The sequence below is a fragment of the Dermacentor albipictus genome, chromosome 3, assembly GCF_038994185.2.
Source record: "Dermacentor albipictus isolate Rhodes 1998 colony chromosome 3, USDA_Dalb.pri_finalv2, whole genome shotgun sequence".
Classification (NCBI taxonomy): Eukaryota; Metazoa; Arthropoda; class Arachnida; order Ixodida; family Ixodidae; genus Dermacentor; species Dermacentor albipictus.
In genome coordinates, this window is record NC_091823.1 from 2161531 (window position 1) to 2186386 (window position 24856).

The following is a 24856-nucleotide window of genomic DNA, read 5'->3' on the forward strand; positions in this document are numbered from 1 at the left end:
TATCATTGATAGGAGTGTTGTCATAACTGAGCAGGCGAGAATTAACTTCTGTTTCATAGAGCACAGTGGATAATAGCTAGTCTATAGCCGAGGTTCCCTGGCAACTCGCAGTGCTTGTTTCAAAGAGCCTATCAGTCGTTCCCGAAATCCACCCCACAATGGTGCAGCTTCCGTACTTAATTTTGAGACTACCATATTTATTACAGTATAGGTTGGCCTTTTTTTCTTCTGGAAATATTGCCCATAATTAGCTATCGACCTATATTCATGATCAAAGACTGTCGACATATATTCATGTTCAAAAGCAAGCAAAAGTACCGAGCTAATAGAGTTCCACTGTGGAACAGGGCTGCTGCAAGAGTTGCGAAAGCCAAGGCCGCAAACCAAAATGCTGCATGGTGGAACATAGTGGAAAGTAGCATGTCTGGTGGTAAATTATTATTTTCTGCTCAATTTTCCTGTCATTGTAGCATTTCTTGCAGTTTCTATGAGTCTACATCTTACCAGGCTGATGCTGAATAGCTTGAGATGGTAGGGGTGAGTGAACTGATGTTCCGGGCTAGTTTGCGTTGTCGTCGCTGTCAGAGTTAAAAGTTGTGGGGATGCGTGACTCTAGCGCGTCTCCTGATATCTTGTTTTCCCCCATCCCCTGATATGTTGTTTTCCCGCATGGCTCGCGTTGCCTGGCACCCGCGGCGGTTGGAGTGGTACAAGCACGGGTGAGAGATGGCGCGTGTGTTGCGCTGCTAACGCCGCCGACAGGCGGGGTTACTTGGGCGCCGGGAGACAAGGCGCGGGCTCTTTTTCGGCGGGTCGGCGAACCGCGTGGACGCCCCGCGCACGCGCGGCGACCCATGCTTCTGCGAGACCGCCTCGCGTGGCTGCCTTCGAACACGCCACCGTTGGCGTGACAGTACGCACGAACGACCAGGCGTTGGGATCCAGCATGGGGCGAACATATTCGCTCGTTTTTCGGTCGCGGTGAGTCGGACTTCTAGATTCGTCACGCGCCCATCGGCATGTTTTGTGGATAGCAACTCGGCTATCAGGCATTGATCTATGAAAGGTGCAATAAATGCCCTTGTGATTGTTTGCACTACTGTGTTGTCGTTCCTTTGTCCCAAGAGTACGGTGGAGAACCCCACAAAGTTGGATGAAAAGGCAGCATCTTCAGACTCCCTGCTGCTGGATCCATCGATAAAATCAGTCGCAGATGCAGTGGGTTTCATGAGGTCTGCGACGTTTTGAAGCATGCGTGCCGCTTCTGGAGGCGGCCATTTTTGCTTTCTACTTTGATGATCACGAAACTTTGGAATGCATTAAAATATCACTGCCAAGCAGAAAAAAAGTGAACTGCTTAGGAAACAAAAATATAGTTCTTCTCCTTCACGTACGACGGCGCAGTGTATGCAGGAGTGATGCGGAAGGTCTCGAAAGTGGTGTTTGAGACCATTGACAGTAGGGTAACAATGTTTATTGGTTGTTTGGTTGTTTTCCTTTGCGTCATCATTTTGCAATCTACATGATCGTTCACATTTGCTGTTGCGTGGCTGTGCGACGATGTCACGTCGGCAGAGCTACACTGCTGATTTCAAGCGTCAAGTGGTATTTTTTGCCAAGGACTCCCAACAACTGTGCTTCTCAGCACAAGTTCGATGTGAATGAAAAGCTGATTAGGGGTTGGAGAAAGCAGTGACGGCATGCTTTTTGCAACCCGGAGGCATGATGCTCTCAAGAAAGAACTGAGGCTTCATGTGGAAGAGGAGCATGCAAAGGGTCTTCCGGTGTACTGCGAGGACATTCACACGAAAAGCCCAGCAGTTGGCACAACGAAATGTGATCGGTCGGTCAACGCTTAAAGCAAGTCAGGGCTGGGTCTAAAAGTTCATGCGATGCAACATCTCCCTTAGTTGTAGAACGACCATCTGTCGGCGCTTGCCAGCAGAGAACAGTCAAATCTCGATATAATAAATCATGCAGGACCTCCAAATTTTTTGTTCGTTGTTCTGAAAGTTCATTATAGTGAAAGACCAAAAATTAACCATTCTCTGATCAACGCAACAGTTCACAAGTTGTCACCATTTGATCTGTCCACGAAAATGTTGCTGCTGGCTCTTGGCTCGCACTGTTGCTACGTTCCAAAGATTCCGCTGTGTAATAAGAGTGACGCATGCAAAGCAGATGCTGATGCTGAGAAAACTACTGACTAAAAGGAAGCTCCACGTCACCTCCAAAGTGCAATGTTTCTGGTTGTTTGTTTGTTTTTCACATTCCTTGCCATGGATACCGCAACTGTATCAGTCGAAGTGGACAGCTAACTATTCCAAAGCGCTAGCTTGCCTAAACGCAAAGTGCAAAGTGCGACCGTGTGGCATCCCTGCGAGTACGGAGGTTACACTTCTCCATGCGCATGGCTACTATGGCTGTAGAAAGAAGCGCAAAAGAAACAGACGGTGCACAGAAGGAAGAGACACGCCTCCGTTGCTAGGTAACTCTGATAATGTGGATTTGTGGCCTCTGGCTGTGACAAGACAAAGTGTTTGACCAGCCAGCTTGGAGTGATGGTGATTGTGGCAACAAGAGGAGAATTAACGATGGTGATAATGGAAGGAGAAGACCAAGTACCACGAGCAAGGAAGCAGTGTGCAGAGAGCGTGAGTGCGTGAGAGCAAGCAGGAAGCTCGAATGGCAGCTCGCTGACCGGCGGTCAAGGCTCGGGTACTGGCTACTGGGTGTCCTGCTACCTTGCGGACCTGAGCGGAGATCTCGCTTGGGGCTGTGCTCTCATGTGCCCTAATGGCCTGCTGTACATGGTGGCCTGGTGCACTGCTCAGTGCTGGGAACCAAGATGTTCCACGAGTGGCTGGCGAGCCTCTGGCCAGATATAGCGGTGGCCTGATTCTCTGGAAAGCTATGGAAAAAAGAATGATAGGTGTAACGTTAAGGGATAAGAAAAGAGCAGATTGGGTGAGGGAACAAACACGAGTTAATGACATCTTAGTTGAAATGAAGAAAAATAAATGGATGTGGGCAGGACATGTAATGAAGAGGGAAGATAACCGATGGTCATTAAGGTTTATGGACTGGATTCCAAGAAAAGGGAAGCGTAGCAGGGGGCGGCAGAAAGTTAGGTGGGCGGATGAGATTAAGAAGTTTGCAGGGACAACATGTCCACAATTAGTACATAACCGGGGTAGTTAAAGAAGTATGGGAGAAACCTTTGCCATGCAGTGGGTGTAACCAGGCTGATGATGATGATTATGATGATGATATACAAAAAAATAGAGAAAATGGTACTACACTGTGTTTCCAACTATTGCGGTGACAAATTGCTTCAGTATCGTGTTTTCAGTGCATTGCATTCCCTTCCTAAGCAACTTTTGGCCCTTTCTGCAAAAAAAAGCAGCTATTTGTACCAAGTTTCTCGTAGCACCCGAGTCATGCTGTACACTTCTTGTTCTTGCTTTCTTTGTTGTGCAACAATACCTTTAACAATGTATGTTGCTGACCTAGTTCATATTTTCAAGACACCTTTGGCAGGGCCCGCATGAGAAGTGATGAGTGCTTAACTTACAGGGCACCGAGGTCTCAATACAAGATGTCAAGCGTGTCTACTCACTTTTCTGGGACGAAGCACGATCATCCCAATTCCTCAAGGAATATCAACAGGAGTTCATGTTCAACGAAATGGGTAAGTCACAAGCCATAATGCAGGCATGCAGTCTCTGGCATTGGTAAGGTCAGCAGATTACTTATGCATCTTCTGACATGGACACCCAGATGGGGAGACAAGCTATGAATGAATCTTATTTTGTGGCCTCAGCAAAAGATCGTGAATGGCAGTTGCATTTGACTGGCTCCTTAATACGCTTATCTTGAGGCCACGCCTCCTGGAAACGAAGCCTATCATAAGTTACCCCAAGCAACATTTTAAAGGCTCATTATATTTATTGTAATTCTATGTATCCCATACACAATGTTTGCAAAAGTATGCTCTGCCCACCGCGATCAGTCAGTAGCTGTGGCATTGTGCTACTGAATGCAAGAAGCAACAGGCTTGATTGCCAGCAAAATGGAAAAACGCTCATGTACTGGGTGCACATTTAGGTTGCAGACAATGGCTACAACACAAAATAATGGTAGCAAAAATAAAGTGACGTCTAAATTGTATGTTTTGTGACAACAACTGTGAAACTTCTAGCGTGAACATAAGCTGTGTCAGGCTGCCTGTCCAAGACATCTTGTCCATAGCTTGGCTGTGGATGTCAAATAAAATCAAAATTACTTTATTTGAGGGCATTTCCTGCGGAGAGAGAGACTAAAGGCTGAGACAGCCTGACTGGGCCCCTGCTCCCGTTCAGTCCATACAGCATTTACGCGTACAATAACATATACAATAAGGTGCACATTATATGAAAATTGCAGTTGCACTTAATGTACAACCGAAGAAGGAAAAAACTAATACTTCTTATACATCATATAACAAGTATGATAGGCATACATATGCACACAGATCACACAGATAGATATACATATACAAAGAGTCCATAGGCATATAAAATTTCCAGAAATTTAAGAAATGACGAAAAACCACCTTTTGCAGAAAATGACAAAATGCTGTGAGTACAATCACCAACCGATTATCCATACTCAATGGGGACCGCTAAAAAGTCTGAATAATCAAAGTCTGCAACACTGGATTCCTTGGTAATAAGTGATTTTATTCCACAAGTGGTGTAAAAGGTGCGCCATATTCTCCATTCATATCATGGGAAGTCAACAAACAAAGACACCAAGGACAACATAAGAAAAATTACTTGTACTTACTAATTGAATTAAAGGAATGATATATTAATGGCAGTGAAAGAGATGAAAAAAACAACTTGCCGCTTGTGGGAAACAATCCCACATCTTTGCATTACATGTGCGATTCTCTAACCAATTGAGCAACTGCGGCACCTTTTTCCCATCCACTTTCTTGGGTATTTATGTTTTACTATTAGAACTAAACTTGGGAGTGTTAACAAGCGCCACCACTCACAAACATTGGCGACGGATGTGGAACCTCCTTTCTGCCACAGGCGTCACGAGTATGTGATCTTTTTGGGTGAACGCAACTGGTCAGTAAACCCACACGTGCTACCTAAGGCATCAATGTTGCCTGATTCGAGGACCTCGTTATGTAATGAATTAGAAGAAAGGGGGTTAACTGAGTGGCCCGATTGGTTAGCTCAATTGGTTAGCGCATCGCACACGTAATATAGAGACGTGGGATCGTTCCCCACCTGCGGCAAGCTGTCTTTTCATCCGCTTTCATTGTCATTAATTTATCATTTCTTAAATTCAATTAGTGAGTACAAGCAATTTCCCCTACATTGTCCTTGGTGTCTTTGTTGGCTTCTCATGATATGATTAATAAAAATCGGGCCCCTCGGTTGACCTCTTTTCTTCTTGTTCATTACATAACGAGGGTCTCGAATTCAGCGACATTGATGCCTTCGGGTAGCATGTGTAGGTTTATTGACCCAAAAAGATCACGCAAAACCCAAAAAGATCACGTACTCATGATGCCTGCCGCAGAAAGTATGTTCCACATCTGCTGCCAATGTTTGTGAGTGGTGTCGTTGGCTAGCACTGCCAAGGTTAGTTCTAGTAGTAAAACATAAATACCCAAGAAAGTGGATGGGGAAACGGCACCATGGTGGTTCAATTGGTTAGAGCTTCAGAATAGTGGCTAGCCGGGCATGTTGGTATGAACACATTCTTTTGCAAACAGCGCGGATAAGGGGACACGGAAAAGAGGCACACGACACGGGCGCTCACTTCCAACAAGTATGTTTATTGTGTGAGCGTAGAATATATAGGCAGAGAAGTAATAATAAAAACATAAGTGGCCTGAGAACACGAAAAGAATGACTTGAGATTGCATGTGTGCGGAGATCGGTTAAATTTTCAGATACATGATTTCTTTGTCTAATAACTGGATGGATGGTGAACTGATGCATGAAGGTTCATGTTGGGTGATGGCACATGCTTCGATAATTTCATGCGTGCGTTGGCCTGCGTGCTTTTGGATGACAGTGACTTTTTAAAAAATAGGGGATGCATTTACACGACTTCCAACGCAGAGCAAGATTGCTGCCGTAATTTTGTTTTATGTTGTTGGTGTGCTCCCGGAAGCGGTCATTCAGGCAGCGTCCTGTTTGTCCTAAGTAGGAGCACCCGCACTTCAAGGCTATTTCATAAACGGCTCCTGTGATGCAGCTTGTGAGGGGCTCCTGATGCTTCTTGTCGCAACCTTTCTTTGCTTTAACCCTTCTGCATAAGGCGTTCAGCTTTCCTGGGGCTGAAAAAACAGCCGCCCTTCCCATGGCTTTTTTCAGCCTGGGTGATACCCAGTGAACATAGGGAATGACAGCCATCTTCAAAGTATTGTTCTCAGTTTTGTGTGTCTTCTTTGGAAAACCAGCCCGCAAAAGCCGCTGTACCTGGCCTTCAAAGGCTATGTCAGTCTCATGTATGCACAATCTTTGCAGTGCATTACGGAAGCTGGCTTTTGTGATTACCCTCTTCACTAACCTTGAATGAGTCAACAAAAAAGGCGAGAGGCATTTTGTTGAGTGGGGTGCACACCTCCAGCGTACATGTTCTTTCTTGAACAATAGGAGAAACATAACTGCGAGTCGGCCTACAGTTGGAACAGATTCATTTTTAGAAGAACTATTTGTGTGCAAAACAAACGGGGACAAAGAAAGGGAGGAAAACAAGGATGAGTGTTTTCTAACAACTGGTCTTATTTTCGAAGAACTACCTGCTTAAATACCCGTAGATCTGGGCGATGCAGTCAACAGAACATGCCAATAGCGCATATAACACTTGTGATAAAATGCCTTGGATCAGCGCTACCCGGGCAACATAAAAACAACAAGGCTCATAAAACAAGCACTTAAGATGAAAATGCATTGAAGATATGATGATAGGAGCACATTCTCTTTAACAATGAAACAGATGGATGACTGATGCATTTTTTCTTTAGTTTTGCAATCCAGTGAGCTTCCACAATTTCTCTCGTGGTTTGATTTCTATGCCTAAACAATATGTCGGTACTTCTAAGACAGGATGAGCAAGCATGTTCTTGATAATGCATTGCCAAATGCTTGCTAAGGCGACCTTTCAGACTAGACAAGTGTTTCCTTAGTCTCGTGTTAATGCATCTCGCAGTCTGTCCTATGCACACGTGACCACGTCATAGGAATCTGATACACAACGTTCTTCCCACATTCGACAAATTGGTTCTTACGCAGATTTTTAATACTACATGGTTGCCCCTGCCTGCAGGACACGGGAGAAGAATAATTAAGATTTTGAGATCAGAGAGTCGGAGACAGGTTAGTCATTTCGAAGAATGTCTAAAGGTGGCCTGTTCGTCTGCTTCCGATGGTCCTTTCGATGTGAAGGCTTTTGGTGACTGGTGCAGAGAGGCTGGCTGAGGCTATGTGGAATGACGGGCGTCGGAGAAGAAGAAAAGGACAGTGCCAGAGGGACACGTTCTAATACTAGGGGGCGCAACGGTGGAAGAATGGCATCATGTGGTACTCAAGTTGGGGCCAAAGTTCTGCGTGGAGCCAAGGATCGGCATCGTCGACAGGTTAGCACTTACAAGGGACATTGCCAGGAGTGTACCAGAGAAAGAAAAAGAGTGATGTGTGGTGGAATGTGTGGACAAGGTGGCCAAGGCTTTGGTAAACGGTAGATCCAGACCTAATGTTGATAGTCTGCTAAGTATTTGGTAGAGAACAATCTGCGTGTGGTTCATGTAGACAAGGAAGGCTTTGTGGTTGTTGTACCAAATGATTGTTATTTAGAAAAGGCTTTCCTAGCGGTGAACAAGTACTTTAGGAAAAGTGATGTGAATGTAGAAAGCGTAAAAAGGAAGGCGGTGAGCCTATTGAAAAAATGTAACCAAGAAAAGCTCGCGTCACATGTAAAGAACTCAAAAGTAATGATACTGGATATATATTTTACTGCAAAAACACACAAGCAAGGAATTCTGTTTAGGCCAAGTGTATCCGAGCAAGGGTGTTGGCAGGGTCTGGTCGCGAGGTTCCTGCAGAAAATTGTGAATTCTTTAGAAGTACAGCATCCGTACTTATTGAAAACTCTAAAGGCCTTGTGAATTTTCTGGCATAAGATAGTACAAGTTGGGTATTCAGCATAGACGTTCAAGATCTCTACTATTCCTTGCCACACGGGCTCCTAATGTGCAGCGTTAGTGATTGCATAACAAATGAAAATGACGAGGTGTCATTCCACAAAACGTGATTTTTATTTAGTGAATACACACGTAGGATTCTGTGATGAAACATATATACAGGCGAGGAGTGTGTGCATCAGGTCAAAGGTAGCTCCCATCCTTAGTAGCATTTTCCAGGGAAACATAGACAGAGAGCTGGAAAAAGATTTAGAAGGTGTAGTATATACGGTGTACACACATGACTACTTGATTTTGGACAGTCATGTCGAGAAGGATGCCTTCAGGAATAGGGTAGTAGAAGCCTTTAATTTTCTGGGCAAGGGCTTGACATTCACTTCCGAAGTGCTGGTAGATAATAAGCTACAGTTTCTTGATGTAAAGTTAGAATTTCTACCGGAACATGTATGTTAGTCATTCTCACCCCAAGCTGTAAAACTGCTAATGAACTGTGCCTCAAACCATTGCAGGCTTTGAAGAATGGTATAGTCATTTAATGTTTCCGGTCAGCATTGTTGAAGTCATGTTACCACACTGTAAACATTGCATTTCTTGAGCAAGTTAATTGGTTGAGAAAGGCTGGGTACCCGCTCGCTGTGATGCTGGCGTCATGCGCTAGACTAATGAAAAAAAAAAAAAACAGGGTAAAGAACTATGCACAAAAAGTCAAAGGCAGAAAGATTTAGCTTCCAAGGTTTCAGCGATTCCGTATATGCACGGCCTTTCACACAGACCTAAAAAGGTGGCTGGGGGTTACAAAGTAAAAGTGATGTTTTTGGCTAGAAACAAAATAGGTAGTGTGTGTTCTAGGGTAAAAAGTAAGTTCGAAAGTAAGGATGATGCAAAGAAAGAATTTAGTATTAAACATCCACGTAAGAACGAATTTGTTGATTGCGCGATGAATGTTGTGCATCAGATTCCTATGACGTGTGGTTATATGTACGTAGGGCAGACTGCAAGATGCATGAACACGAGACTAAGGGAACACTTGTCTAGTCTGAAAGGTCGCACTAGCACGCATTTGGCAATGCATTGTCAAGTACATGCTTGCTCACCCTGTCTTAGAAGCTCCGACATATTGTTTAGACATAGAAATAAAACCGCGAGAGAAATTGTGGAAGCTCACTGGATTGCAAAAGTAAAGAAAAATGCATCAGTCATCCTTCTGTTTCATTATTAGATAAAGAGAATTCGCTCCTATCATCATATCTTTAACGCATTTTCATATTATGTGCTTGCTTTATGCGCCGTGCTGTTTTTATGTTCACCGGGTAGCGCTGATCTGAGGCATTTTATCACAAGTGTTGTTATATGTGCTATTGGCATGTTCTGTTGACTGGATCGCGCAGATCTGTGGGTATTTAAGCAGGCGGTTCTTCAAAAATAAAACCAGTTGTTAGAAAGCGCTAGTCCTTGTGTTGCTCCTTTTCTTTGTCCCTGTTTGTTTTGCGCAGAAAGTGCAAAGTGTTGTCCTCCGGTAGCTCCTTTGTGAGCATGAGACCATTCATATTATCTACAAAGCTTTTGTAGACAACTTGTACCACTGCAGCAAGATCATCTTCAGTCGCCTCAATGAAGTTGAGGCAGTCGTTGATGTACCTGTAAACCTTCTTAGTGTGCACCGTTGGGAGGTTCCTTTCGATGTCACGGTTGAGCGGGCTAGCAACAGGTCACTCAGTACAGGTGCAGAGCATGAACCAATGCACACTCCTTCATTCTGGAGGAACATCTTCGCTGTGAACTGGACCATGGTAGAGCGCAGGTACAGCACAAGCAAGTCGAGAAACCTGTCTACACTTGTTCCGCATTCATTTTCGAAGCGCACATCTCCGTATGCCTCAGTGCCTTCGTTTACGACTTCAAGGAGTGAGTACATCAATGGAGAAAGCCAACATCAATGGAGAGGGCCAACATCCCAGCTGTGCTGGGGGAATTGAAGTACTTGGGTACAGCTGCTGAGCTGCGAATTAAAAAGGGTCGTTCTCCTCAAGTAGGCCAATGCATTTAGGCAGGAAGCTAGCAAGCAGCTTCTGCCAAGCTCCTCGTTCTGACACAATTACTCTCAATGGGCAGTTGGGCTTGTGCATTTTTGCAGAGAAAAAGTCTTCGAGATTTCGTCCACCTTTCTTTTTGATTGCTGCAACAAGCTTTTCCAGTCCAGCTTTTCCACACATCTTACTTGCTTCTTTCTTCGCCCTACTTGGAAGCTTCCCGTCAACTTCATGGAAATGGGCTCTAATGGCAGCCTCAAATTTTGCTTTGCAAACGCCTGAAGGCATGACAGCAAAGCCACCTTCCTTGTCGGATACAAGGAGCTTCAGGTGTGCCTTCCTGAAGGTAGTGGCCAGTTGCATGGGTTGTACACGTCGATCTACTTTGTATCGAGCTGGCAATGCTTCGAGCCCTTCCAGAATGCACCTTGTCGCCTCGTGTGGTTCTGCTTTTGATGCGGTTCTCTGGACCAGGGCGAGCTGCTCAGGTTTCTCGAGCCTTGAATGTTGCGCAGAACTTAGGACCTAGTTTTAGGGCCGTCTGTGTTTCTTGCGACACGGTGAGCTCTCCGATGAGGTGCAACTATTGTTCAAGATAGAACACGTATGCCAGAGGTATGCACCCCGCTCAGTAAAAATCCTTTGCCTTTTTCGTCGGCTCACTCAAGGTTAGGTACAGGTACAGGTACAGGTATAGCGGCTTTTTCGGGCTGGTTTTCCAAGCGTCCTCCTGGTACAGCTAGCGGAAGACATGTTAGCGGAAACGCATTAAAGAAAGAAGACATGCAAAACCGAGATCAATACTTCGAAGGTGGCTGTCATTCCCTATGTGCACGGAGTGTCCCACAGATCGAGAAAGACCGTGGGAAGGGCGGGTGTTTCGGTAGTTTTTTCAGCCCTAGGAAAGCTGAATGCCTTATGCAGGAGGGTTAAACCAAAACAAGCCCCACAAAAAAGGTTGCGGCAAGAAGCATCAGGAGCCCCTCAACAGCTGCATCACAGGAGCCGTTTATGAAATACCCTTGAAGGGCGGGCACTCCTACATAGGACAAATGGGGACACTGCCTCAATGATCGCCTCCGGCAGATCGCGAATAACATACCGTATTTACTCATACAGTGATCGCACTCGCGTAATGGTTGCACCCTGAACTTGTCGCAGCGTTATGTTGTGTGCCATGTCTAGCTAATGATGATTGCGCCTACCATCTGTCGAATGCTATGCAAACGAGTCTTGAAGACATACCAAGCGGTCTGCATGCACCGAACATTCTTAAGCAGATGCCCCATTTCATTCCTTTCATCACTTTCCGCCTTCCATGGAAAAAAAAAAGCTACTACCAAACTTGCCTCCGCTTTAAAATTTGTGGACTTCATAACGGTTTTCGTCAACAACAACAACATAAAGGGCACCTTTCGATTCTTCTTGTCTGCACTCATGGGCACGCAACAAATTGCGAGCGGCAATGATAGTGGCCACGTTTACACTGAAACGTTAGAAGTGTACCCTATTCATACACCGACGCTTGTAACGCAGCTAAGATATTCGCCCACCCTTAGCGGAAACGTGCCATATTAGGATAGCAGTGAAGACAAATGCCGCAGTTTCCGCAGCATGCCCGCTATGTGTTTCTATGTCACTGGCAGCTAAGCACACCCATTTCTGTCCCCTAAAAGTGGACATGGCTATGTTATTGTCACAGACTTGCCGATATTAACAATATTATTCATGACTGATATTGAAGAAACTGTTTCAGTGTGTGTAATGTACTCACGAGAAGAAAAATAATCGCGTTCGGCTTGCTCCGCCGGCTGCCATTTTTGTTTTGGTGTCCCGCACTGACAGCGGCAGCCGCTTGCTTGTCATCCCTCAGCAAATGCGGGATGTCTTTTTGTGGGAAATTTAACCTGCGTAATGATTGCACCCCTGCATTTGTGTCAATTTTTTTTGACGAAAATGTGCAATCATTATGCGAGCAGATACAGTAAAACAAAATTACAGCAGCAATCTCGCTCTGCATTGCAGGTTGATTAAATGTTTCCCCTATTTTAAAAAAAGTCACTGTCATCCAAAAGCACATTGACCAGCATACGTGTCAAATTATTGAAACATTTGCCATCACCCAACGTGGTCCTTCACGAGTCAGTTCACCATCCATCCATCCAGTTATCAAACAAGGAAATCGTGTATCTGCAAATTTAACCCATCTCCGCCCGCATACAATCTCAAGTCATCCTTTTCGTGTTTTTATGCAAATTATGTTTTTACTATTACTTCTCTACCTATATATTGTGCACTCGCGCAATAAACATACTTGTTGGAAGCCAGCACCTGTGTTGTGTGCCTTTTTTCTGCGTCCCGTTATTCACGCTGTTTGCTAAAGAATGGTTAAAGCATCGCATGCGTAATACAAAGACGTGGGATTGTTCCCCATCTGTGGCAGGCTTTTTCATCCACTTTCAATGCCATTCATTTATCATATCTTTAATTCAATTAATAAGTCCAAGTAATTTCCCCTATGTTGTCCTTAGTGTATTTTGTTTGTTGGCTTCTCATAATATGATTGATAAAAAGCGGGCCCTCGATTGACCCCATTTCTTCATATTCTCGAATTGCGACTTTCAGTGATACCTTCAATTTCTTGTGACTAGTGCAAGACACATATTTGTGTATGAGCGATGGAATTCTTAGCACATTGCCAAGCACAGTATCTTTCACATGACCAGCGCAAGACGCCTCGGCATTTAGGAGCAACAGAATTTTCGGCAGTGCCAAGCACACTAGTGTTCTTGGCACAGTGCCAAACACGATCATCTTTCACGTGACCAGTGCAAGCCACATTGGCGTCTATGACCAACAGCAGTCTTGACACAGTGCCAAGCGCGCAATTTTTCACGTGACCAGTGCAAGCCACATTGGCGTCTATGACCAACAGCATTCTTAGCACAGTACCAAGCACGCCATCTTTCGCGTGACCAGTGCCAGACGCATTGGCGTCTACGACCAGTGGCATTCTTGGCACAGTGCCGAACACACTATCTTTCGCGTGACCAGTGCAAGATTGTGGGTTCTACGACCAATGGCATTCTTGGCACAGTGCCAAGCACGCCATCTGATCACAGTCAAAATGCAAAAACAGCCGTGTACTTAGATTTAGGTGCATGTTAAAGATCCCCTGGTGGTCAAAATTATTCCGGAGTCCCCCACTACGGCATGCCTAAGTCAAATCGTGGTTTTGACATGTAAAATCCAATAATTTAATTTTTATCTTAGCGCAGTATGGAAACGCTACAGCCCGTTGACGTGCCCAGTGCTAGTCAGGCAAAATATTGCCAAAATGAAAGTACATGTAGAGTGCAGTCACTTATAATGATATTAAAAAGAAAGAAAAATCCTATTGTTATAACCGATCATCACTATATCTGCACTACCATAAAAAAAAAGCTGCTGAACATACCTTTGTAGCTCTGAACTCAAATTTGCCACTTGCGCTAAAAACAGATATTGTAAAAAGTGGACTATGAAAAATAACATGTCTATTTCTACCTCTAAACAGTATGTCAGCGTTGGGTGCACAAGAAGTTCAAAGAAGCATCAAAGCAATTAAAAAAGCCACACATACAGAGTGACCCAAACTAGTGTCGGGAGAGGTTCCTTAAACATACCCACTTGCGCACCCTTTTGAACCTCTTTGTAGCCAGCTTGGGTCATTGGGTTAGGTGCCGCTAAGTATGTGCCATGTTTTTCAGTGGCAAGAAAATTCTTTTAAGATTCTTCAGTGTCTGGGGGAATCGGACTTGCTAATGTTTCCTACAAACTATGGGGAAGCTCTAGTTTGGTGGAAAATCATAATTTTGATGTTTTGAACAAATTGAGAGGAGCATACTGTATTCAAGCTCTAGTGCTCTAAACATGAATTTCCAAATGAAATGTACCTTGTTTCCTAGTGATATTTGAGCAACTGAATCAGAGGATTCAGCAGCAACTCATTGCAAGTTACGAGGTGAAACACTTGTCTGCTTTACTTTCGTGGTTTACACCTCCCGTCTCTGTAGTTGCACTTAAAAAGGCTACAACGCGAATTCATTTGCTTAAAGAGGTTAGATTTTATCCCATCATAGTTTTGTTGCTATATGCTGTTATAATCCGATCTGGATATTCCAGCAGATAGGAAAACGAATGTTGATATGTTCAGAGAAAATTACCATCGTCCCCAAGATGTGTTTAAAATGTCAGTGCTTCATCATGACATGCAAATACATCATCTGCAATCGACTCTGTCAATTTTGATGGAGCAGTCGTGGCTGCTCCATGCAGTAATATTAACTTATAGGGCATATCACCAGATTTGGACGTTGGAAACATGCAAGCACATTGTATAGATCACGTGGTAGCATTTGTTTCTGCAAAGTAATCAAGTGGCTGCATGGTGCAAGAACAGGTAAAATTTCGAACAGAAGCCTGCGCGCCTTCTCAAAAAAGGCCCACATCCAGCCAGAGTCAAGGTCGCATGCCTAAATGCCTATTGTGTAAAACACTGCTTGTGACGTCACTGATTATGGCTGGGACCTCAGTAAATCATCCAATGCATAATGTGCAATAGCTCCACTGAAAGTGCATCATGCAGCAAAAAGAAAGACATGAAAAAATTTAAGAAAAGGTAGGGCTCATGACATAAACGTGACACGCTCCCTCAGCTGCGGTATGGGAGAAATAAATGTCACTTGCAAATGCTAGTCGAGGCAAAGGGAGAGCGGTGTACCTTGGCAGTGAAGTTGGCCACCTTGCATTGTGGCAATGCAACATTTTGATTTCTCATATATCCGCAGATTATGAACCAATCTGAAAAATTCTTGCTGTCTGATGGTACTTGACAAATTATAGCGTATGAGAAAATGAGCAATTGCACGGCACCTCTTCAAATAGTATTTGTCGTATGCCTAGACGCATCTCTCAAGGAATGCTTTCTCACAAGAATTTAGTCAGTGCACTATAGTAACATGAGTGGTCAAACGTTACCCTCCCCTCAAGCTGCGGCATTCGCCCTTACCTTTTACATGGTGTGGCCATCACTATGTCATGCCTCCTTCAAGCGGTGGTGCAAGTGTTGTCTACTTGTGGTGGATCTGAACAGTGTGTGTTCCCGCATCTCTTTCCTTCACAGTTTTTATTGTTAACGGGCTACACCAAAATTTGAAGACGAGTATCGCGTGGTGTATGCAGATGTGGTGGCACTACGCACAATGACCACCGTTTTCTTGGTTTGTTTTTTAGCACGACGTGAAGCTAAAGGAGATAGATGCTGCCGCCACAGGTGTTTGCCGCATTGCTGCATACGTATATGCAATGTACAAACGCAAAGTAGCTGTTCCTGGTATTCTTTTTGTTTGATTGTTGCCCGATAACATGAAACTATCTAATATGTACGTTTACCATTGTCTCTACATTGCACTCTTAAGATTTCCTTGTAGTCATGAGCGGAAAAAGGAACTGCTGCCACCATTTTGTAAATGTGGTGAAATGGGCTATTTATAATGTTTTCAAAGCGCAGGGAAGTGGTGCCACTATGATTGGTAGGAATGCACATATTTAAAACCTTATAATAATTTACTCACTTTAATCGGAGCCCTTAAATATGTCTCTTAATGATCAGAATGACCTGCTCTACCGACTCAGTATGCTTGTACAAGACAGTCAAGAGCGTTTTAGGATCCCTTTATGAAGCATTCCAGATCAGCCTTTGGAGCAGGCCGAAGCTTTAGTACAGACTCTTTCAAAATGCATTCCTACATATCAACAGATTTTTCATTATGATGATGCAGTCCAAACATTGTGAGCTTGCCTCTTGCATATGCTTGCTGTGTGTATAGATGATATGTTTGCATTTGAAGCCAGTGAAACTTGTTCCTGGTGTGCCACACCTACTTTCTGCTTCAACATTGGAGTATTGCAATTGTTTATGACTTTCCACCATGAAAGGAATGTGTCTTGAAGGCGGTGCACCTTCTTTGATCCTCTGAGCGAGTTGCATGTGTTTTAGAACAGAAATTCATATCGTAGCATATTTTGCAGAACAACAACAATGTTCTTATGGATACATTTTATGTTTCAGTTGCTGACATTGAAATGGAAGCTGCATAATAATCAAGCCAGAGCCACATCATTCCTGCTGCCATCATCAAGTTCTTTCTTTTTCTTATTAAAATGAATATTCTGTGATATTTTTCTTCACTGGTGTGTTTGTCATTGGTGCAGTGTGCATCTTGCTTAAAGGGACCAAAACACCAAAGCTCATGTCAATCTGTAAGCGACCCACAACAAGCTGGCAATATTTTGGCACATTCGTTATGGTAGAAAGTTTCTATTTGATTGTATTTTTTGATATCGCATTCCAATTGTATAGCATGTGGCGACACTGATGATGGCAAAACAAAGTGTGGTCTGCATAATCAGTGCGCATAATATGCCAGTAGTAGTTTCGGTTTCGCATGCAGGTTTGGCGAGCCTCTTGAGGCAGTTTTTGTCAGAGTTCTGTGGTTTTTTATCTCCCGAGTGAAATACTTTTGGGCATAATGCAACAGCGACCGCGACTACCATGCTACTTTATCAGTTGCCACAGTGTGCTGACCGAAGAGAGTGGCGCAGAGCATATATGGTTTTGGAAAGTGTTCTAGCAGACGGCTCAACGGTGGCCTTGCGCTTCTTTTCCCTGTACAAGCCATGTCAAAATGATGGTTGCTGTCATTGGGAACAACATTTATTGGCCACGAGATTGCACGGAGTCACTGCCTGGTAGACACTGGCTGACACGCACATATATGGATTGCTCATTGCATCGTCTGCTAGCCCTGACTTGTCTACACGTGTGTCTATTGTGCACGTGTACGGCATGAATATCCTCTAAGGACAGTTTTTGTGGTAGAAGCACAGTCGTGTAGGCCGGATCTGCACCTGCTCTTTTGCTACCTGGCGTTATGACGTTGTCTTCGCTCCCTAATAACGTCAGAGGGCCTCTTCGATTATCCAACCCTGGCAGTCCCGGACTGCCTGAAGCGGTGTTTTCTGCCCATGGGCATTGCATATAGAGCATCTCCGGCAGCACTGGACATTCCGGGATGACAAATCGAAGAGGCCCAGTGAGTGTGTGCCAAGCGTGCGAAGAGTGATTGTCATGCCCTCCATTTGCCGCTAGACATGGGCACCCTCACGTGGTGAGGGTGCTGTGACGATGTGAGGTTAAACAAAACCATGAGAGTGGCTTGTTGGTACATGGTTATACTTGGAGAATGCCAGAAAACTTGAAAAAGAAACAATTCAGAGGCAAACATAGACAAAGCAACAGGAAGGTGGCTGGACTAACAGGTGATCTTTATTCTTGAAAACAATGTCCCCCAAGTCCACATTGAACATGCACAAGGCACAACATATCCTGTTAACGGTAATCACCTTGTGTCTTGCCGTGTATATAGATAAGGTGATTGCCGTTAATGTGATATGTTGTGCCTTCTGCATGTTCAGTGCAGACTTGGGGAAAGTTGTTTTCAAGAATAAAGATCACTTGTTAGTCCTGTCACTTTTTCTCTTTGCCTCTCAACTACTTCCTTTTTCAGGTTTGTTGGCATTCTCCGAGTTAAACGAAAAGGCGATTCGTATTGTTAAAGTACAGAAAAGTCACTTGCATCATATGTGAGGTTGGTTTAAAGTCTAAAGTTTTGAAGTGCGCTGACAGGAAGTCTCTAAGGCAGATGTAGACATACTATATGCACTCTGGAAAATTCAGCTTTGATAACATGTTCCCATCTGAAGTGGCATTTCGTATTTCTAGAAATTTAACATTGCCGTCGGATGATTCACTACCATGAATACAAGGATTAATTTGTTACGTGGTGCTTGGGCAAGAACGCGAAAACCATGTGTATCAGAATGGGCTATCGCGCATGTGCGCCGATATCGTTTGCCACTTCTTTCCCTGGCTCTCCTTTCCCTCGGTGCCTACGCAAGTACATAAGCGTATGAATAAACGACCAGTTGGTCATTCTTTGTTCAGCAACAAGTCGCCTCGGTCTATTACTTCAAACACGATACATGGTGTCAGAAGCGTTTGTCGCGGCAGCAGAATGGATGCCGTCAAGCCCCCGGAGCCGTTGCAACTTTCTGGAAACTTGAGAAGAAACTGGCTACTGTTTAAGCAGAAGTTGGAACTCTACATCACAGCGACGTCGTCAGACAAGCCGAGGAAGGAAGCTGTAAAAGCGGCAATACTTCTCAGCACCGCAGGTGACGATGCCTTGGACGTGTACAACAACTTCGTGTTTGCAGAAGGTGAGGACAAAGAAGATTATCAAACTTTGGTCAGGAAGTTTGAAGAGTACTGTCTCCCCGAAGGAAATGAGGTTTATGAAAGGCACGTTTTCCGCCTTCGAGTGCAGGACGAGGCAGAACCATTTGAAAGCTTTTTGCGGGATCTCAAGAAGCAAGCGAAACTCTGCAACTTTGGAGAGCTTGAACCATCCATGATAAGGGACCAAGTGGTCTTTGGCATCAACGACAAAAAGCTCAGGCAGAGGTTACTTGGCGAGAAGGACCTTAGCTTGCAGAAAGCTGAGCAAATGTGCAAAGCAGCCGAAGTTTCTGCGCAGCAAAATGCATCTTGGTCGAAGGAAAGGCTGCAAGTAGAGTACACGAGGGAAACTGAACGAGACAGCAAAAAACAATATCGATGCCGTCAATGCGGAAGAACTCATGCGCGAGAAGAATGTCCGGCTCGCGGAAAGTTTTGCTACGCATGCAAGAAAAAGAACCACTTCGCGGCATATTGCAGAAGACGCCAGATAAACCAAGTCGACGAAGCACAAAAGGCCGATGATAACTTCGATATCTTGAATATCGGCGTGTGCGGCATAACTGACGGCGCGGGAGCAGATTGGACAGTTCGCGGCAAGATAGCCGGCCAAGAACTGCGATTTAAAGTAGACACTGGCTCGCAAGCCAACCTACTACCTCTGTCTGTGTTCAGGCGTGCCAATCGAGCAATGGAGCTAAGAAAAAGCACAGCAGTTTTAACGGCATATAACGGAAGCATTATCAAGCATGTGGGAGTCTCAACAGAAGTCCTGAGCATAAACGGCCAAGAACGTGACGTTACATTTTTTATTGTGAAGAAAGGTCGCCATGCCATCATTGGTCTCAAAGCATGTCGGGAATTCGGACTGATTCAAACAGTGAATGCAGTAGACTCGAGCGAAGAAGGCGCTCCCCAGCTGGCTTTTCCCCACCTATTTCGCGGAACCGGCTGCGTAAAGCGACTGTACAAGATGGTACTGCGACGGGATGCCGTTCCAGTGGTGCAGCCTGCCCGAAGGGTACCGTTAGCGATGAAGGAACCGCTTCGCGAAGAACTGAACCGCATGGAAGGGGCCTCTATCATTGCGAAAGTGGACGAGCCTACAGACTGGGTAAGCCCTTTAGTTGTAGTAAGAAAGAAGGATGGCCGGCTTCGCATATGTTTGGATCCAAGGGCCATAAACAAAAGCATAATGCGGGAACATTACCCGATGCCATCCCGGGAAGACATTGAAAGCGAAATATCGGGCGCAAAGTACTTTTCTCGGCTTGACGCAAACGCTGGCTTCCATCAGATACCATTGGACGATGCTACGTCACGCGTGTGCACTTTCGCAACGCCCTTTGGGCGCTACAGGTTTTTAAGGCTGCCGTTTGGAATCTCTTCCGCGAGCGAGGTCTTCCAGAAGACGTTAACAGAAATATTCGAAGGCCTGACAGGAGTACGCGTATACATTGACGACATTCTGGTCTGGGGTGACTCGACAGAGCAGCATAATGAAAGGCTTCGAGCCGTACTAAAGCGAGCGGAGCAAGCTGGGCTGACGTTTAATGAAAAAAAAATGTGTATTTTGCGTGACACAGGTGACATTTCTTGGTGACGTGATCAGCAAAAATGGTGTCCGTCCAAGCCCAGACTTAATTGAGAGCATACATGCCATACCACCTCCGAAGGATAAGCAGGCGGTTCGAAGAATGTTGGGCGTCGTGAATTACTTTCGCAAATATGTACCCTCACTCAGTGAAAAGACGTCATTACTTCGTGGCCTTATGAAGGAAAGCGTGGTGTTTGAATGGACATCAGCGCACGCGCAGGAATGGGCTCAGATCTGCGAAGCACTGATACACCCACCGCTTCTAGCACTCTTCGATTCAAAGAAAGAAACGAAGGTAACGGCAGACGCCTCGGGAACCGGCATTGGTGCCGCCTTATTGCAAAAGCACGGAAACGACTGGCGTCCAGTCACGTACGCATCGCGGGTTCTGAGTGAGAGTGAAACGCGGTATGCTCAAATCGAAAAGGAGGCGCTCGCTATAGTTTTTGCGTGCGAAAAGTTTCATCAGTTTGTGTATGGTCGCAGGATCCTGGTCGAAACTGATCACAGGCCACTGATTGCTATCGCTCAAAAAAGTGTTGTGGACATGCCACCAAGGCTGCAGCGATTTTTCATCCGTCTCTTCAAATATGACTATGTCTTGCAATTCATCCCTGGGAAAGACTTGCTGCTCGCAGATATGCTGTCCCGTGCTGCCACGCTGCCTGGGTGCGCTGAAGAAACGGAAGACGTGGATATCCACGCAGTTCAAGTGGTCTCAAGCCTTGTAAGCACAAGAACAAAGCAACGACTGGAAGAAGAAACTCGCACGGATCCGTATTTAAGCAGCGTTATAGAACAACTAAACACTGGTGCGACCATTCAAGGGGAACTTAAGCCGTTCACATCCGAGTTGGCGGCAGTGGATGGCATACTGCTAAAAGGAAGCAAGATTGTCATACCAAAAACCATGAGGGCCGAAATTCTGCGGCGGATACACGAGGGTCACTTGGGACAGAACAAATGCAAGGCCAGGGCACGTAGGCTAGTTTTTTGGCCAGGACTCAGCAGTGATATTGAGAACCTGGTACGAACGTGCCATGTGTGTCAGAAATACGCCTACAGCCAACCGAGCGAGCCCCTGCTGCTACGGCCTACACCGGAACGACCATGGCACCGTGTTGGAATTGACCTGTTCCAATACGCAGGGCACTCGTACGTGGTAGTGTATGACGACCACTCGAACTTCCCAGAGGTTGAAAGGTTGGTGGGCACAACAGCGATGGAAACCATTTCTAAGATATCTGCCATATTCTCTCGCTATGGCATTCCTGCGCAAGTCTGCACTGACAACGGGCCCCAGTTCGCTTCAAGTGACTTCGCGGCTTTCGCAAGACGGTACGACTTCGAACATATAACATCCAGCCCTAATTTTCCGCGCTCAAACGGCCTAGCCGAAAAGGGGGTACAGATTGTTAAAAGAATTCTCAAGAAAGCTACGGAGTGCCGTGAGGATTTCTGGTTGGGCCTTTTGGCTTATCGATCGTCCCCCTTAGAAGATGGACGGTCTCCCGGAGAGTTGCTGCAAGGTCGTCGTCTTCGGACAACTGTTCCCGAGTTCAACACTGATGGGGCATGCCCTGTATCAAAACATCGGCAATCATTGCGGGGCAAGCCGCTATCGCCTCTTGAAGCAGGAAACGTCGTTCGGATAAAAAATGGGAACTGGTCACGCAAAGCAACGGTGCTTAAAGAAGCAGCGCCACGTTCGTATATGGTCCAAACTGAGAACGACCAGCAGCTGAGGCGCAATCGACAACATTTGCGGCGAACAGACGAGCACTTCGCAAACGTGAACGACTACGAGAGTAGCCGGGAAGACACTGAGCCGGAACCGAATAACGTATTACAACCGGTCGAAGATTTTGAACCGGTAAACGACGCAGGTGACACTGCGGCAGCCGACCGCTGCTCAAGCCGGCAAATGACCGGGGTTCCTGACTCAGCCGGGCAAGAAGACACACCAGGAAACCCATCCGCACTGCCAACAATTCGTCGGTCTACCAGATCCCGGAGGGAGCCGAAGCGTCTTTGCTACGACGAAAACTTTCGTCAAGTCTGCTAGCTTAATTGTTTTTTTGTGTGTGTGTGTGTTTTTGTGTGAAGACAAGCAAGTCTTCCAATTGTATGAAGAAAAGATGTATCAGAATGGGCTATCGCGCATGTGCGCCGATATCGTTTGCCACTTCTTTCCCTGGCTCTCCTTTCCCTCGGTGCCTACGCAAGTACATAAGCGTATGAATAAACGACCAGTTGGTCATTCTTTGTTCAGCAACAAGTCGCCTCGGTCTATTACTTCAAACACGATACACATGTGATTGAGTATAATTTTGGTGAGTGAGTCTGAGTGAGCCCTGAGCAAAAAATGTATTTTGTGTGTAAATGAGTTCTGTCTATTTTGCCAAGCTAAACACAAAGAAACTCGCAGCTGTATTCGCGGTGGGGACAGCAATATGATACTCTATACATCACACGAGTGCATTAAAAAGAAATCAAGCACAGTAATGCGCCGCCCTGCACCGCAACTGTGATTTGCCTCAGTTGCGGAATGTGGAGGCGCACAGGAATGTGTTCCTGTGCGCCTCCACTCTTACTTTCGCGCAGCACCGGTAGCGAAAGTCGGCGCTGCTGCATCCCAGCCACGTAGTGGCACAGCGCTGTGTCACAGGGGAAAAACCATTATTTGAAGGAATGAGTAGGGTTTGTGGTTTGGGGCCCACTTGGTTCATGGCTCCGATTCTTGTGGAGGTGGATTCCCTCAGTCCAGGGTGCCACAGGCAGTTGCTGCTCAGCGCGGCCTGTTGATCAGACAGTTGACTGTCAAGGCTGTCATTGGCCAACAGCTCCTCCCACTGCTCCACACTCGCTTGGTCTATAGGGGGCAGTCCGGGGATGGCCCAGCATGTCCAGGTGGTATGTAAAAGCGTTGGCTTCTCTAGCATCATGGGCAACGTGCAGGGTATGCCGTTCAGTGCATTTCATTAATATGTAAGTTGGGGTACATGCCAGTCTGGATGAAGCACAAAGTGACGGCCTCCTTCTTTGTTAGCTTTTTACGGGGGGAGGACTAGATCTGCCTGAATCCCTTGCAGTACCGTATGAACCGGAATATAAGTCGAGATTTTTTTCTTAACAGCGAGTGAAAGTCGCCCCTCGTCTTATATAGCCGCCATTAGCAGTATGTGACCCGCGGAGTACCTGTTCGCGAACTGATAGCCATCCAAACGCGATTGCTTGCATTATTTTTTTTTTCGTTCCCTTCACGGAAGAAGGAAACTCGGGAGAAGCCCTGACGTCACTCTTTGTAAAGCGAAAGTGAAGCCGGAAGTTGGCGTTGCTCATGGCGTTGCTCCGCCTATCGGGCCAGCTCTCCTCTCTTGTTTACATTTGTCGCGAAAGCACACCGTGCTGCGCGCAACCGTGCTCTTCGGACCCGCGCGCTCCGCAGCAATACTAAACAATCGTTAGCACGTTAGCATGGTTCAGCCAAAGAGGGCAAAATTTCCCGCGGATATTCCTTCGTCCGTTGCGATTGCCGTGGCGCGGTACATTGTGTACAGCGTTGCATGCGCGTTCATTTCACGAACTTTAGTTCCTCCTACTGTCCCACCTGGCCACAGCAACATCCGGTAAAGCACGGTCCAGATAACGCAGCGCAACAAAACATGGAGACCAACGCAAACCTGCCCGCACGGCGCCTTTGCCACGGCACGAAGCCTACGGAGCAACACGTACGTGTGAGCGCACAGAACAATAACAAAGCCGCCGTGGCCCGAAAGTCGGGGCCACTACAACAAAGAAGTAAAAAAACAGCAAAACAAAGGAGAACCTACTACGTCATTTCCTCCACATTTTTCTCCTAGCACACGGAGGGGGTAGTAGTATGGGGGTAGAGCGACCTTAGGTAGGGCATCTCAGTTTCCTTCCTCCATGGTTCCCTGGCTGTTAAGTCTTCGCGTGCGCTGTTTTGTTAGTTTTGTTTGACCTCGTGTGCAATTCCGCGTTAGCAATGAGTAGCGGCACGCGGAGGCAGTTTACAGCGGCTTTCAAGAAGAAAGTTCGCTGAAGCGGACGGGAACATGGCCGCTCAGCGCATGTTCGGCGTTTCGGAGAAGAGCGTGCGGTATTGTATGTTCGCGTGCAAACCGAGCAAAATTTCCTTTCGCGGACGTCGTGCAGTACATCCACAGCTTGAGGACGCACTTTCGGACTTTGTGCGGCACCTTCGTGCGCGGTCACTACCCGTTATTGTGCATTCAATCCAATGCAAAGCTTTGGAGCATGCGCGTGAAGCCGGGCTACGCCGAGAAGAGTTCAGCGCACCGAAGTCATGGGTGCGTCGTTTAATGAGGCGCAAGGGATTTTCTGCCAGAAGCTGCCAGAGGAGTTCGCCGATAAGCTCGTATGGGCGCCTTGCGCTGGAGTTTGAGGTATAGTAGCGGCGCGCGAAACGTTATCTGGGGGACGTATTCTGAAACGTTCGCCGCGGCGAAGTTTCGCACTGGCCACGCCTCCGCCGTTGCGGCGCGCTCTGAATGGCTGCTTTGACAAAACCGGAAATTCAGGTGGCGCAACTACATTTCCGGTTTTGTCAAAGCAGCCATTCAGCGCGCGCCGAAACGGCGGAGGCGTGGCCAGTGCGAAACTTCGCCGCGGCGAACGTTTCAGAATACGTC

General features: G+C 46.1%; 2 protein-coding genes across 4 annotated transcripts in view; both read left to right on the plus strand.

Moving 5' to 3' along the window:
* rept (RuvB-like helicase 2 rept) overlaps positions 1-16461 on the plus strand; it is a 206377-nt gene extending 189916 nt beyond the window's left edge. For all 3 annotated transcript variants that reach the window (XM_065453929.2, XM_065453927.2, XM_065453928.2), the window contains 2 exons: positions 3577-3691; positions 16355-16461. In XM_065453929.2, the coding sequence (XP_065310001.2) occupies positions 3577-3691; positions 16355-16383 (144 nt within the window). In that variant the 3' untranslated portion in view covers positions 16384-16461. The remainder of the gene's footprint in view (positions 1-3576; positions 3692-16354) is intronic.
* Positions 16462-18359: 1898 nt separating this feature from the next.
* Positions 18360-20911, plus strand: LOC139057114 (uncharacterized). The gene is made up of 2 exons (XM_070534888.1): positions 18360-18914; positions 20819-20911. The coding sequence occupies exons 1-2, from the start codon at positions 18360-18362 to the stop codon at positions 20909-20911; spliced, it is 648 nt and encodes a 215-aa protein (XP_070390989.1).
* Positions 20912-24856: the final 3945 nt, after the last annotated feature.